Below are 15,077 nucleotides of genomic sequence, written 5' to 3'. Positions count from 1 at the left end.
AAGGCAGTTACCATTAAAATTAGAAAGCAAGATATGCAAAATTAAATGTTTAACAGAGTATTTTTACCTTCTTTGAGTAAACTCATTAGCAGTTGATATAAGATAATTTTCCAAGCGATGCCCAGTTAGGTCATAAATTACTTGGGAAGAGTAGGTTCTTCTGTGAGGTGGAGAGTAGTTAAATTTAGGACATTCCTGAAAAATAAAGTTAAAAATTAAATTTTTTGTGGCCAATGCAGTGCAAATCAAATAGAAAATGTCAAGGACCTTCAGTCTCATGAATTGTCTAATTGCCGCTGGTGGAGGGGGACATCTGTTTATGACTTTATTTTGTTTTAAAGATTTTATGTATTTATTTTTAGAGAGGAGAAGTGAGGGAGAAAGAGAGAAAGAATAATCAATGTATGGTTGCCTCTTGCATGCCCCCAGGCGTGCCTGACTGCACGCCTCTGGCCTGCAACCCAGGCATGTGCCTTGACTGGGAATTGAACCAGCGACATTTTGGCTCACAGGCTGGCACTCAATCCACTGAACCAACCAGCCAGGGCTGTTTGTGACTTTAAAGTGCTTTGAGGAAAGCATCTTGCCTAAACCAAGTAATTAGAACAAAGAGTTATTATATAGAGAAAGCTTATACATGTGTCTAGGGTTCCCTTAAAGTCAAAAAAGAACACAGCTATTCTTTTACTGTACTGGCAAGCTTGATATGTTTGGAAAATAACACTAAACACTAAGATGATTCAAAGTCCCCTCAATAATTCACAGGGAAGAAAAAAAATGTTTGCCCCAAATTGAAAAGATAAGAGGGTTAAGGTCTCAGGGTCTCAGGGTCTAACAGCAGTGGATGAAAAGTTTGAGTTATATTATTTTTAAGGTCCCAAACCTATGTGTCAGAGTTCAGCTTTACATATATCTAAATCCAAATCCAATTTACTTTTCTATAAATCTAAATCTAATATTTACTTATATGTCTAAAATTATTCCAAATAAAAAATGTTTATATATATACGTGTATATATATATAAAATAATGCAGGGTCCCTGTAGACCTTTTGCCCAGTCTGCCCCATTGTTAGAATTTTACATTATAATTACACATTTGTTAAAATTAAGCACTCTGGTACATTACTATTAATTAATCTTAGAGCTTCATTTTAATACTTATTTTTGTGCTTGTAGCTTTCTACACTTCCTGACCACAAACTTTTCATTGAAGCTTCCCATGACTCACTGCCATGAAGTGTATTTTGGGAAAAACCTAGCACCTTTCCAGTTTTTCCTTCCATCCCTTCACACAATGTCCCTCACCTTGAGGTTAGCCCCACACATGTGTACAAAGAGCCTAGGACTGCAGGTTGCTCTAAAAATTAACTGCTGAATCGCACCAAGTTGTATCCCCCAGAAGATCACATTCTAGAATGCGACTGGTTTCACAAATCAGAAGATACCCCTACATATGCAGCGTAACACTTTAGCTTCAATTTCTAATGAACTATATTACACGGACAGAAAAGCACAGACATTAAAATGTATACCGCCTGGTGAACTGGCAAACTGAACCCACGAACGCAGTCACTGGGTCAGGAAACAGAACAAGGCCGGGACTCCAGATGCTACCCTCGTCACTCTCCCTTCCAGTCACTACCTGCTACAGAGTAACCAGCACAGGATAGTTTTGCCTGTTTTTGCATTTTATATAAATGGAATCATAATATATGTACTTCCTTGTATTTGCTTTTTTACTCGTTTTTTGTTTGTGAGACTCTTCCAATATGATATGTTGTTGCAGATCAATTACTCCCATTTTCTTGTGTAGAAAATTCCATTGTGGAAATACATTACGTTCGATTTCTTCACTCTACTGCCAGTGGGAATTTGGGTGACTAGTATGAACAATATTGCTATAAATATTCTAGTATATGTCTCTAGGTAAACATATTCCCATTTCTGGTGGGTATATAATAAGAATGGAATTACTGGTCCCGTATGGCATGTATATCTTCAGCATTAGTAGATACTGCCAAACACTTTTAGAAACTGCTAACACAAATGTAGATTCTCCTTAGCAGAGTATTATGTTGAAAAATTTTAAATCTCCTGGGGTTTTTCTTTTTTTATTAGAAAGAAGTATCCAGATTCCAAATTTAAATACTGTTCATTGACTTTTATTGTAACTAAACAAAAAGATAAAGAATTTCAGAAACTAAATAGATTAGAAGAGAGGTTAGAAAACTCTTTGAGTACCAGGTAAAACTATTATTTAAATAAGCAAGGATTCAAAAGGATGACCATTGAATCTCAGCTTTTATTGTTAGTAACTGCCTTGCATGAAAACACACAAAAAATGTTTACTGAAAACATTTTCATTCTAACATATTGTACAGAGAGCTCAGGGTACAGTCATATGAGAACTTTGAAGAAAATATTGCTAGATTCCTCCCCATGAGGAAGGAGGCTGACAACACAGTGACTCTCAAAGACTAATAGTGATCTCTTTTCATCTACTATCTTTAATTTCCCCAGTGCATTGGGTTTTCTTAAAAGTTTATTGAATCAATAGGCCTACAGTGTGTATGTATAGAATACAGAGAGGGTAAATGATAATTGGACAATTTTTTCTGTTTCTTTCAGGACATGAGTTTTTCTTGCATTCTGGAGGTGCTGCTTGCTGATGGAGGGAGTTCTGTCGTGGACTTCCATTACTGACTCCCCAGCCGACCACTCTGGTGGCGGTTTCACTGTGTTTTCAAATATGACAGTTATGGTGGCATTTTGCTGTATGAAATATAGAGCTTTCTGGTTAGAGCTGAACTCAAACCAAAAATTCATCTTCGGTTAGTTTCCACGAAGACCATCATAGAATGACCTACCTTTGGAAATTTGTCCTGAGATGGATTTACAACAGTGACCATAAGTTCAAAGCCAGTATTTTCGAGCTGCATAGGTCCACATCTCTGAGCAACTAGCTTCCATAAAATAAAATTATATCGACTCTTGGGTAACCTAGATAGATCTTTCAAGTTTTTGATATTTCTTTCTTTCTTTTTCCTACTTCACTAAAATTGAATTCCATCTTACCTGGACATTTTCTGAACAGGAGCAAACACCAAAGTTAGTGATACGTTCTCCACTGGTGTTCCATGTTCCCAAACTGTCTTTTTCTAAGCACCTCCTACAAGTAAAAAATGGTATGGAAGTGAGGTATGTGGCCTTCTCATGCTTATGTGTGTGCATAGAAATAAATATCGGATATTAAATTCAGGCCCTAGGGACAAATTACTGAATGTTTTTCTTAGTTGAATGTGCATTGCAATTAAGAAAGAGAAAAAATTTTCAAGTAATCTGACACTTTTGGGGAAGCTGAGGGAGAGCACTTAGTAATTAAACCGTATTAAAACCTAAGCTCGGTGAACTGTCTTAGTATGGCAGGATGGGGCTTTTTGACCACTTTCTTCTCTTTGTTCTTTTCATTTTCTTCTCTGACAGGAAGGGAATACTTTAGCAAAATTATGTGTTAATGGCAGGTTTACATGTGTTATGTACTAGCTTGGAGACTTGAATAAGCAACACTAGATAGTGCAAAAGCTTGGGAATTGGAGTCAATACATGGGCTCAGCTTGAGCTGTACAACTTCCTACCTAAATTTCTTTATACAAGAATCTTAGTCCCTACGAGCCTTGGTTTCTTCATCTTAAAAATGGGATTAGTAATTCACAGGGTTGCTGTGATTGTGAAATGAAAATACATACACAAAAGACCTTTACAAATTATAAAGTGTCTAGTGTTTATTATTACAGTGTAGCCAGGGAATGAAATAAAGAACACAGAATATACCCGTTAAACACATTTCTGTCATTGTGCTGCCCTTCTCCAGCCAAATAATACACATCCACTCATCCACACGCCCTCACACACACCCATACATGTGCACACACAAAGTGGAATGTTGAAAAGAAGAGAAAGGACAAGAACCACTTACATATCACTGACATTCAAACACACGTTGTCGATGCCAGGGAAGGCCCACATTGCTGAGACCAGGGCTCTTGTGCTTGGGTTAGAATTCCTGCAACATTAAAGGACAGAAACAGATTCATGAGTCCTTCACTAGTCTCCCATATTAACCTCCCGCTCATGAATAATATGAGAAAATGAGATAGGCTCTCGAGGAGACTGTTGTTTTAAAAATCTAACACTTAATCACAGAGATAAAAAGTGTCACAGGAAAAAAAACCCCACACATCTCCATTTGGCTGCCTTGTTATTCTTTTGATTGTCATCTGCATTTAGTGATTACATATTGTATATGTAACATGATGTTATACAAAATTCAGACATTATTTAATCTGTTAGACCAATAAAAAATTATTTGCTATATATTCTAATAGATTGGGAAGTCATACCTAACCTGGCTCTCTTGATTCAAGTCTAGTTCTTACAAATAAAGATCTACTCTAACAATTTTTGGCAAACACACAAACTCTTAAAAGTTATTTGTTGGCAACAGGCGTGTCACGTCACAATGAATCAAACTGCCCAATCCTTTGGTAGAATTAGGTACTGTGGCCTCTAAATCCTTATTCTTCAGCATTCCATTGCATTCATCTAGGCACCACTGTACCTCTGGAGGCAAGGTGGAAAGATCGTTGTAGGTAAAGGAAGGAAACTTACACATAGAAGGCTGTCTGCTCAGAGGTACCATAAAGAGATGGGGAGATCTGGATCTCTGGGTAGCTGTTGCTGGAATTTCTCAGCGTGCCGAGGCCCATGGCAGTGGTTACGAAGACAATGGGGAGGACAACCTGAGCAACGAAGCCTTTCCAGTTCCTGCGGGTATGGTGGAACCTCTTGATGAGGATAGCCATTATCTTCTTCAGTAAGAGTCCAAAACCATCCAGCCTCTCTCCTCGTGTCAGGATTTTGTCTGATGAAGAAAAAGAGACTTGATATGGTTCTGGGGAGTCCCCATAAATCAGATATTAAAGCTACTTCAAAACCTATGGGTAGATAATATAACGTGATATGGTGGGAAAATCGTATATTTTAAAGATTTGGATTTAGGGCTCAGCTCCGTATTTATCAGCTTTGAGCCTGAGCTTCTTTATCTTTTAGTTCTGTATGCAAAAGTGCTTTGAAAATTCTAAATCAGTATATGCAAAATAGTATTATCATGTACATAGTAGTTTTACATGTCGAAGGGATATCTAGAATTTCATAAATGAATATTGTCCCCAAACTCCAGTCTCCATGAAAGCTCACTATGCATTACTAATTGTTAATACTGAAGAGATTGCTTTTACCAAGAGATTGAATTCAAATAAAATAAATGGAAACCCAAATATCAACCTAATCTAAGAACCCATTCCCACATTGGCAAACTTAGTGATTAGAAGTCTCATTGGCTCTCATTCTTGATGTGAAGTCCAATGGATTCACCTTAAATGGGAGAAAAGGAAAATGCTCTCCTCTAAAGAATAATTCTAGTTCAAACACCTGTTCACTACATTCTTGTTAGAAATTTGGAGTAATTATATGGCTTTTCAAAACTCCACTTTTACTACCTGAGTCACAAAAAAGAACTTATCAGGCAAAATGTCTACCCTTGTCCCATCTGAAATGCTCTTCAGGTGCCGAGAAAAATTCCATGGCTTATAAGAGTAAGAGCAGCTGTGGAGGCCATAACCTGTTTCCTCATCAGTGTCCTTACAACTGATAATTCCAACAGCACCCCTTAAAAAATAAAATCAAATGTAACATTTGTTCCTAAGGTCTGCCGCCAAGCAAGCCATGTGATGAGATGACAGTATTTGTCAGCTCTGTGGGTACTTAAAATTCTTCCTCACAAATTATGCAGCACAAAAAATCATGATCTTCATTTAGCTGATAAGGAAAAATACAAAGCTGCTTAATTTAAAATGAACTCTAATTTTAAAATGTGAACAAGTTTAAATGCAAACTCATATCTCTGCAGAGGGGAATTGTAGACAGAGCTAAATACTTTAAGTTAATTAGTATGCTTTTCTGTTTCTTGAAAAATTACAGGTGGATGATGACTTACAGATGTATCAAACAGAACAAATGCAATTTCTAAAATATAACGTCAATAATGGGTGTTTTGGCTGAAGAAGAGTTTCAAATTATGAGACAATTTACTTCCTGAAGCAGATGACCACTTTCAAAGTCCTCAATTCTATGAACTAGACAATTATATTCTGCAAAAGATGATATATGAGGAATATGGCAGAGAACAAATGAGACTTCCAAGTTCCAGAATTATACAAACATTAGAGGTTGCCTTTGCTGAGTTTTAGAGCCAGGCAAGTGCTTAATTAAAAGTTCTGTTTCTAAAGGTTTTTATAAATTTAAACAAACTGTTGAAATGAATACTCCATTATTTATACAATATTTTACTATATGCTTCCTTAAATAAATAGTGTCTTCAAAGGAATAAATTGTCAGAAAGAGAACAACTGAATAGAATTTATTTTCAAAAGAGCTCAATTCCTCAAAGTTGTGTTAAGAAACATGATTTTTCAAACATATATTGTGTGAAAAATTGGGAGGAGAGGCCTATTATTATAGAGCCACAGTCATTGGGTCCAACTTCATCAATTCAGAGACCCTCTCCAAAAGCATTTGCTCAGAGCCTGAATTTTTTCTCAGCACCTGAATTGTTCAGAGATGTGGGAAGGTTAGACGTGCTTTCCAGTCAGGTTCCATGAAGAATGATGACTATGTTTTTAACTTTTTCTTGATGACTATTATCTCCACTCAGACATGTCTAATAACAGTGAGCAAACTACTTTAAAAGGTTACTTTGTCCATTGTGCAATAGTACCAGTTACAAGAAGGATTTTAAGTTGAACACAAATCTGAGATCTCTGTGAGTTATCTGTTGAAAATGACTACTGGTGGGGAGAGGAATATTCATCATTGCCTTAGTAAGGAATATCTTCAACATTCTCAAAATATTTTTGAAATAGAGACCCTGGCCCAGTAGCTCGGTTGGCTAGAGCATCATCCCGATATGCCAAGGTTGTGGGTTTGGTCACCAAGTCAAAATACATAAAAGAATCAACCAGTGAATGCATAAATCAGTGGAACAACATATCAATGTCTCTCTCTCTCTCTCTCTCTCTCTCTCTCTCGCCCCCCTCTTTCTATCCCCCTCCCTTCCTCTTTCTCTAAAAAAAATCAATAAATAAAAACTTAAAAAAATATATTTTTGAATAAATATTTTATATTAAAAAGAGAAAGCTTATATTTCTTTAAGCTTTTTAAATTTAGAAAGACAATTTAAAATTGAGTTTTAAAAATCAAAATCTATCATGTGAATTTTCTCATTTATGTCATTTACTGAAATTAAACAAAACATATGATTGGATTTATACCATCTCTGTCTGTGAAATTGCTGCTGCTCACAGATAAATCATCTGGAGTTGAGATGCCATTGGTACTGGAATTTCCAATTTTCTTTTGTGTTAAGTGCTCAAGTCTCATATCACTATTTTTTTGTGACTCTTTAGTCAAGTTCAGAAAGACCTAGAAAGAAAAGACAGAACACTTCATTAACATAAAATATGCATATCTTTAGTTTCTTGGCTCAATTTTGATTTTGAATTCTTATCACATTTATCAAGACAAATAAGTTTGATTTAAGGAAACATGTTTGTATGTAAGAAAAATAGGTATTCTCTAACTGGAGCAACATGTTTTCTTTTTCCCCCTCAGAATTTAGTCTTACATAAGAATGATACTGAGAGAATTTTAAGATTTTATGAAATGTTCATTTAAAAATATTTCTTTTCCTTTTAAAAAAATTTGTAAGGTTTATTTTAAGAGAACCGCAATTCTATGAGCTTTAAGAAACGTCCTGGTGTACCTCTTCCACAGTGGTGTCGGAGATGCCGTAGCAGCCGATGTTGAGGTCGCCCATGCCATGGTCCAGCGCCCTGAGGAGTGACAGATAGGCCCCCGAGACTTTGGTGCTAAATGGAGGAAGCACATAAACGAGCTCTCCGCCAATGTCCTCCTTGAGGTAGGCTTCAGGGAGGTGTGATTTGATCATCGCCGTCACAGCCATCGTGTCACACACTGTGCTTGCATTTAGATTTGGACTCTAGGGAAGAGGAGAAAAGAAACAGAAGTTAAATACCCCATTGTTGTTGTCCTGTAGTGTCCCAGGGCCCTAATCAGAGGGTAGTGAATTCTTCTAGGCCACCCCAGACCTCAGATTTCTTATCACTCGTTCAGGGGCTCCCCGTCCCACTGGGGGTCCTTAGAGTTGTACGCAAAAATCTGTTCTACTGGCTCCATTCTCCCATCTCACTGCATCCCTTCTCCATCCTCACTGCCCACCATCCTCCCTGTCTCTTCAAGACACAGTCTCTTTTCTGTGTTAAGAGCACGTCAGGCTCAGGCACAGCCCCTCCTTGGGGCATTTACAGTTGCTTCTTTGCCCCCAGATAGTGACATGGCTCATTCTCTCCCTGGCTCCAACTCTGGGCTCAAATGTCACTGTCTCAGAGGCTCCTGCTCTTACTACTCCTCTTAAAATGCACCATGCAGCATTCCGTAAGGGTCTTCCTCTGCTTTATTTTTACCTGTAGCATTTATCACCTGCTAATAAACTAAATAATATACTTATCAGTTGTATCGCCTGAATTCTCCATACTTCATTAGAATATAAACTCCAAGAGGGCAGAGATTTTAATGTCATCAGTTCACTGAAATATCCCTAATGCTTAGAATAGTGTCTTGGGCATGTGATAAGGCGTAACACACACTTAATACAACAATTTTTGAATGCTCTGATAAATATAACAAGAAACTACTTTTTATGTTTTGGAAGTCACATCCACATGATTAGATAAATAAATGGTAGTGGTCAAAACCTGACAGAAGGAATATATGCCTTGCACAATTTGATACACTGTATGCCATCTTAGCAGTTACAGGGATCCTTAGTCAGCATTTTTTATCTTCACAGATGTAAAGAATAGTACCATTGGTCTGCCTGAGTTGGTCTCCACCCTGCCACTTGAGGAGTACTGATCAGAGAGTGAATATATGAAGGCATATTTTCTTCATTTGCTTTGGATAGAACAGAAAATCTAACTTTTAGCCTTATAGGATGAAATGCTGGGGAAAATAAAGGGCTGATTCTTCATCAGTAACCTGAGGACATAAATCATTTTTTTTACCTCACACAATGGTTCTTACCGTGTGATCCCAGACCTGTAGCAGCAGCTCCACCTGGGACCTAATCAGAAATGTAGTAAATTCTGGAGTTTTATCCCAGACAGACCTACAGAATCAGAGACTGTTAGGGTGGGGCTAGATGTCTGGGTTTCCCTAGACCTCCAGGTGTCCTGAGGCTTGCTCAGGATTGAGAAATATGATTCTAACATACTAATAGTGAATTCTAGCAATGAATAACGTTGGAGAGAGCCTACCTCCGTTTCATACAAAATTAACTTATGACCCAATACTCAGGTATATTTTCCCTCCTACAAACCTTTTTCTTGGTGAGCGTGAGGTGGTAGCCATCCCCAAATGCTTCCTTGAGGTAAAAGGGTGACCCACAGCAGCGCAGCCCTCCCTTCTCCAGGAAGGCGATGCGGTCACTCAGCACTTCAGCCTCATCCAGGTGGTGTGTCGAGAGGATGATTGTTCTGGCTTGAAAGTACAGAGTGGAACAACCAAGAATAAAAAATGAAAATACAGTTTCCAAGATATGTAGAGTTAGCAGAAGTAAATCTTGTGATTTATGGGAAGACTCACATGGAATGAGCTAACAGAAAAACTGACCAGAAGAAGCTTCCAAAAGGATCAAAGAGAAATTCAGAGCTGTTCCTAAGATATTTGGAGGTCTCTCTCTCTCCTTCCGACTCTCCCACCCCCCACTGTTTTGTTCACCACTATGAAGAAGCAGTAATTTTAAAGACTTTTTGAATATTGCTCTTTGCTTCACATCCTGTTACCACTTATTTAGTCTGTTTTCAGTTTATTTTCATTTGTGTATGTTTGATATCTCTAATTAGATTCTAAGTTCCTCTAGGTAGAACTTGGAACTTCTATTGGAATTGCATGCTCTCAGAAAGGCCAGTTAAGTGGTCAGCTCACAGTGGGCACTACACTGATATTAACTAATTGATCCAGAAGTTTAGTTGGGAGAAATGAAGGCTTGGGACAAGGAAGAGCCCATGCGAGGCCTTTGATGGATACCATAAACAGAAAGGCTTCAGTTGGCTTGTGTGCATCCCAGAAAGCAAACTTATGACTGCTGTGTGGAGGAGTTATAAGAAGGAACTCATACCAGTTTTGTTCTTGGATATAACATCCCATATACTTCGGCGAGAACATGGGTCAACTCCTGTGGATGGCTCATCCAAAATGACCACCCTTGATCCACCAATGAGAGCTATGGATATGGATAACTTCCTCTTCATGCCTCCTGACAATGTTCCAACTCTCTTATGACGATGGCTATATAGTCCAGTATCTTTTAAAGTCCTTCAAAAATAATGTACGGTGGTTATTTTTTACAGATAGGCTTTTTAAATATTGGGAAAACATAATAAGTACCCTAAATGATAGATATTCACTAAACAACCATTATGTGCTCAGCAAGGTGCAATAAACTATTGAAAATTCATGACATAATTTTCTATTATGTATCATCTAGTTCAAGTTATAAAATTAATGCTCAGGAAACAACATAAAGGAATATATGGCTCATTATTTTATTCATTCATTTGACAAATATTTATAGAGTGCCTGGCCTTTTAGTGCAAGACTCTGTTTTAGGTGCTGAGGGAAAGAAGTAAGCAGATAATGTTCCTACCCATAAAGAGATTATTTCTAGTATGTGTGCATATCAGGAAAGATGTAGAGAAAATTTAGTTGACAAACATATTGCCAAGTAAGTTTATAATGTGCCAGGTGGTGATAAGCACAATAAAAATGAATAAAGCAGGGTACATGAGATAAATAGTGCCTGGCATGCTATTTAAGCACCTATTTTATATTCGGGGGTCTCCTCAGAAGGCGACATTTCACCAGAGACCAGGAAACTGGAGGAGTAAGTCAAATGGCTATTTGGGAAAAGCTGCTCTAAGAGAGGAAAGAGTAAGTGAGAAGCCCTGAGGTTGGAGCAGGCTTAGCATAATCAAATGTGCAACTGGGCTAGTGTTCCTAGAGCAGAGTGAATGTTGGGAGACTAGAAAGAAATGAATCAGAAGTGATATTGGGGCAGGTCAAGTAGGTTCTTGAAGGTAGGCTTGGATAAAGACATTACTGAGTTCCACACTGAGAGTGTTGAGAAGTCATTAGAGGGTCTTGATCTCAGGGGCGGCATGCTCTGATCTGCAGTTTACAAAGGTCACCCTGGCTGCTCTTTGAAGAATAGACTATATAAAGGAGAATAGAAACTGGGAGTCCAGATAGGAGGCTTGGACCGGTATAGTCGCCATGGAGATAAGAAACAGAGGATTTGGGGCAATGCAGGAACCAGAGTTGAAGAGATTTCAACAATTCCTTTATATGATATTAAGTGTATTCAATATCAGAGAAGTAGAAAAACTAAAAATCAATTGGTTTGTGAGAAAATGTTTTCTATTGGTATTATTACAGGAGCTTGATTTCTCTGTGAGTAGAGTTACCGATGCATACTCTCTATCCTACCATAACTGACCTTTTTACTTCCTCGTGCAACTGCTTTTTAGTCCAGTGAGGAACTTTGATGGAGCCATATAAGAGAAGGTGTTCTTTGGTAGTGAGGTAACTAAACAAGACATCGTGCTGCATGCAGACTCCCATGCTCTTCCGTACACTGTGTAGGTCTGTTTTGATATCTTTTCCATAAACAAAGATGGTACCTGCTGAGGCCCCAAACAGCCCTGTCAACATGGAGCTGGAAATAGAGAAATGATAAAGTTAGCGTAAACCAAGCATCGAAGCTAGGTTTTAGGAATAAATACAATTCAGTTGTTAGCAGACAAATGTTATTAGTCTATTTCCTTAGGCAAGGTCAAACTGTGAAAGAAAATAGTATTAAATGGGAATAAAAAATAAAAATTACTTTTAAGCTCTTGATAATTTAGGGTTTTGCATAAACACTACAAAATGATGATGATAGTATTGGCGGGGTAGTGGTGGTAATAATGACAGAAATGGTTGGCCTTTTTAATTGACCGTACATTATCTCCTTCAGCAAACTGGTGTATTTCCTTGGTCTCAGATAGTGTCGATAGGTTGTGAGTTCCAAATTTGTGAGCCCTGATCTCGTCACTCAGTTTCAGGCTTGCTTCATATATCCAACAGGCAATGTTACATCCCCAGAAGATATCTCCCAGGGCCCTCAAACTCAACATGTTTAAAACTAACTTACTGTCCTTGCACTTAAACCTGTCCTCATTGGTGTTATCTCCTTCACCATCTAGTGAATTAATACAGTGGCCGCACACCTCAGTTCCAGTTCTTTTTGCATCTTCTTCCTCTCTTATTCTCATAACTCCACCCACATCTTTCCATTTTCCCAGCTACACCATAGGGCAAGCCACCGTCACCACTTGCCTGAGCTGCCGTAGACCTCTTACTCTATTCTTGCATGCTCTTTGGCTATCTCCAATTCCTCTGTCCACCCTGTGACTAGACTATTCTCACTTAGATAATTCCTGGCCATCTTCTAGATGACTGGTAAACTGGGCAAATATTTGATATCCATTTTCTTCACTAAAAGGTAAGCTCTGTGAGGTCAGGGAAAGGATTTTTTCTCACTGCTCTATCTCAGTGCCTAACAAGTGCCAAGGACTTCAGCGACTACTATGGATTAAACAGTGAATCAATACAATGGGCAATCCTTCTCATTAAAACACATATAACACATTTCATTCTTTATATTCAAGGTTCATATTCAGAAGAAAAAGGTGGTGACTTTATCAGTTAAAATGACAGCCTCTTCGAAAGCTTTCTCTTCCTCTTTTCCTCATTGGCTTCTCATTGTCCATTAGAAATCTTGCCTTTTAAGCATTCTGTTCACACTAGAAAGCCAACACTGAATTTAAACAGGTTATATAATACGGTTACATCTTGTTCACTCACTTCATGACCTTCTTTTTCCCCCTTTTATTTACAAAATAAATTAATTTGAATATACTTTGGCAGTCACTGAATTTACTCATAAAGATACTAAATAGGATATCCAGCTACTGACACTTTTTCTCAAATAAAGTCTACAGCACCAACAGCATCTTGGAGCTGACTCACAGATAAGCAGTGTGGAGTGTGGGAGGTGAATAACAACAACCAAAAAATCTAAATGCTGTCACTTTTAAAACATTTGAATCTTTTCTCCATTTGGACTCAGGAGAATGCTAGGTAAGTGAAGACTGAGAAAGAAGAGCCCATGTGCCCCTTCTGCCCTTTTTGATCTGTATACGAGAGCCAGCAATTCTTTCATTTCTTTATAAATCAAGGCAAGGCTTCCCTGTGAAGGAGCAGCTGGGGCTGAGTGTGTTTATACCAGACCGTGTAAACTCAAGTTTATATGTGAGCCAGGGCAGAACGCAAATAAATGAAACAGGCTGGGCACATGAGACTGTATGAATTGGTAAGGACCAGAAATAACCCAGAAAGCAGATATATCCTTTAAGAGAAAAGTCACTAATATGCCCCAACCAATTGTCCCAACCCAAGACTGTGGACTCAATGTTGCCAAAACTTCTTTTTATCTAAGAGATGCCAAGAATATTTTTTAAATAGAAAACTCCCTTATTTTTAAATATTGGCACCGAATTAACCATTTTAAGAAGTACTGGGTGGGCCAGTACCAGGTAGAAGAAATAATCTTGTCTAGTGAGCCTGCTCTGGCTTTGTTCTCATGGTTTGGGATCTCTGGTTTAGACTTCTTCAGTATGTAAATTGAGCCATCTTAATCCACCAGGAAGATATAATGGCTTTAATTTTCTTTTAAAGAGTTGAGGAAATATCAAATAATATGCTTCCATGACAATAAATATTATAAAGTAACATACATTGTAGTAGTTTTCCCAGCTCCATTGGGCCCCAGCAGTGAAGTAATATGTCCTTCATAAAAGTTCAGATTGAGGTTATCAACAGCAATTTTTGAGCCATAGATTTTTGTGACTCCATGCAGTGCAACCCCAACTGTTAGATCTTTAGGTTCAGGTTCAATATTGGAAGAAAACATGTATTCAGGACCTGGAAATAAATCAAGAGAAGTGTTGTAAGCTCACCAAGAAAGAAAACACAGCTAGAGTTGGACTTTTCCTTAATTAAAATTACAACCCTCTACATAAAATATAATTCTGGAAACAAATGATCTATGTAGCTTTTAGCCTCCTCACCTGGTTAGAGAACGTGGAACTGCATTCTCTAAGGTCTTTATGGCCCTTCTTTGTCAGAAAATATAGTCCCAGAAAACAGTATCATTATAATGCATTGTTTGATTCAACAAATCTCAAATATTTAAAACAACAAAACAAACTCAAACAAAGTCTAAGGTTTGGCTCTCTGATTGGATAGGTTAATACCAACTTATGAAAGAAATGTTTACAAGAAGTGATTTTACAGTGACAAGGTTGGCTCATTAGCTCAGACCTGTGGTTTCTAGAATCTAGTTTGTTAATTACTCTCTACATCTCCTTCAGGTATCACAAAAGGACCACTTATGTGGGTCATCCTTACTTTATAAAGATGACACTACTCACCCAGTGTCAATAAGATGTGAACTTTGAACTGTTTGTCCAATGTTGGCTATAGGTTATGTTAATCTATCTATACTTATTACTTGGTTACTCCTTATGACTAGTGACAGATGGCTGGAGTTTGGGGTGCAGACTGTGGCCAAGGAAGAAAATTTTTCTCTGTGTGAGTCTAACTGGACCACAAAGGGATTTGCAATCTTGGACTAATTAGCACCATATGCTAACCAACTGAGCTAATGAGCCCAGAAAAAGCCACAATTTAATCTCTGTAAGAGTACAAACACATATGTGTAGATATATTCATCCATGATGAAAAGCATAATCTTGCCATTTAGGAAAACATAATTAA

General features: G+C 37.8%; 1 protein-coding gene across 1 annotated transcript in view; it reads right to left on the bottom strand.

The window, feature by feature from the left end:
- The window catches only part of ABCA12 (ATP binding cassette subfamily A member 12), a 165,389-nt gene that overhangs the window by 26,613 nt on the left and 123,699 nt on the right, over positions 1-15,077 (bottom strand). The window contains exons 28-37 of the mRNA XM_054586173.1: positions 14,036-14,222; positions 11,695-11,913; positions 10,318-10,514; positions 9,517-9,677; positions 7,882-8,118; positions 7,391-7,541; positions 4,671-4,923; positions 3,979-4,065; positions 3,078-3,171; positions 68-195 (exon numbers count right to left, since the gene is read on the bottom strand). Of these exons, the coding sequence (XP_054442148.1) occupies positions 68-195; positions 3,078-3,171; positions 3,979-4,065; positions 4,671-4,923; positions 7,391-7,541; positions 7,882-8,118; positions 9,517-9,677; positions 10,318-10,514; positions 11,695-11,913; positions 14,036-14,222 (1,714 nt within the window). The remainder of the gene's footprint in view (positions 1-67; positions 196-3,077; positions 3,172-3,978; positions 4,066-4,670; positions 4,924-7,390; positions 7,542-7,881; positions 8,119-9,516; positions 9,678-10,317; positions 10,515-11,694; positions 11,914-14,035; positions 14,223-15,077) is intronic.

This window comes from Pteronotus mesoamericanus, unplaced genomic scaffold (assembly GCF_021234165.1).
Source record: "Pteronotus mesoamericanus isolate MK-2021 breed Mesoamerican mustached bat unplaced genomic scaffold, CSHL_Meso_final contig_90, whole genome shotgun sequence".
Taxonomy (NCBI): domain Eukaryota; kingdom Metazoa; phylum Chordata; class Mammalia; order Chiroptera; family Mormoopidae; genus Pteronotus; species Pteronotus mesoamericanus.
The sequence above is the reverse complement of the archived record's forward strand: the minus strand, read 5'-3'. Positions and strand labels throughout refer to the sequence as shown.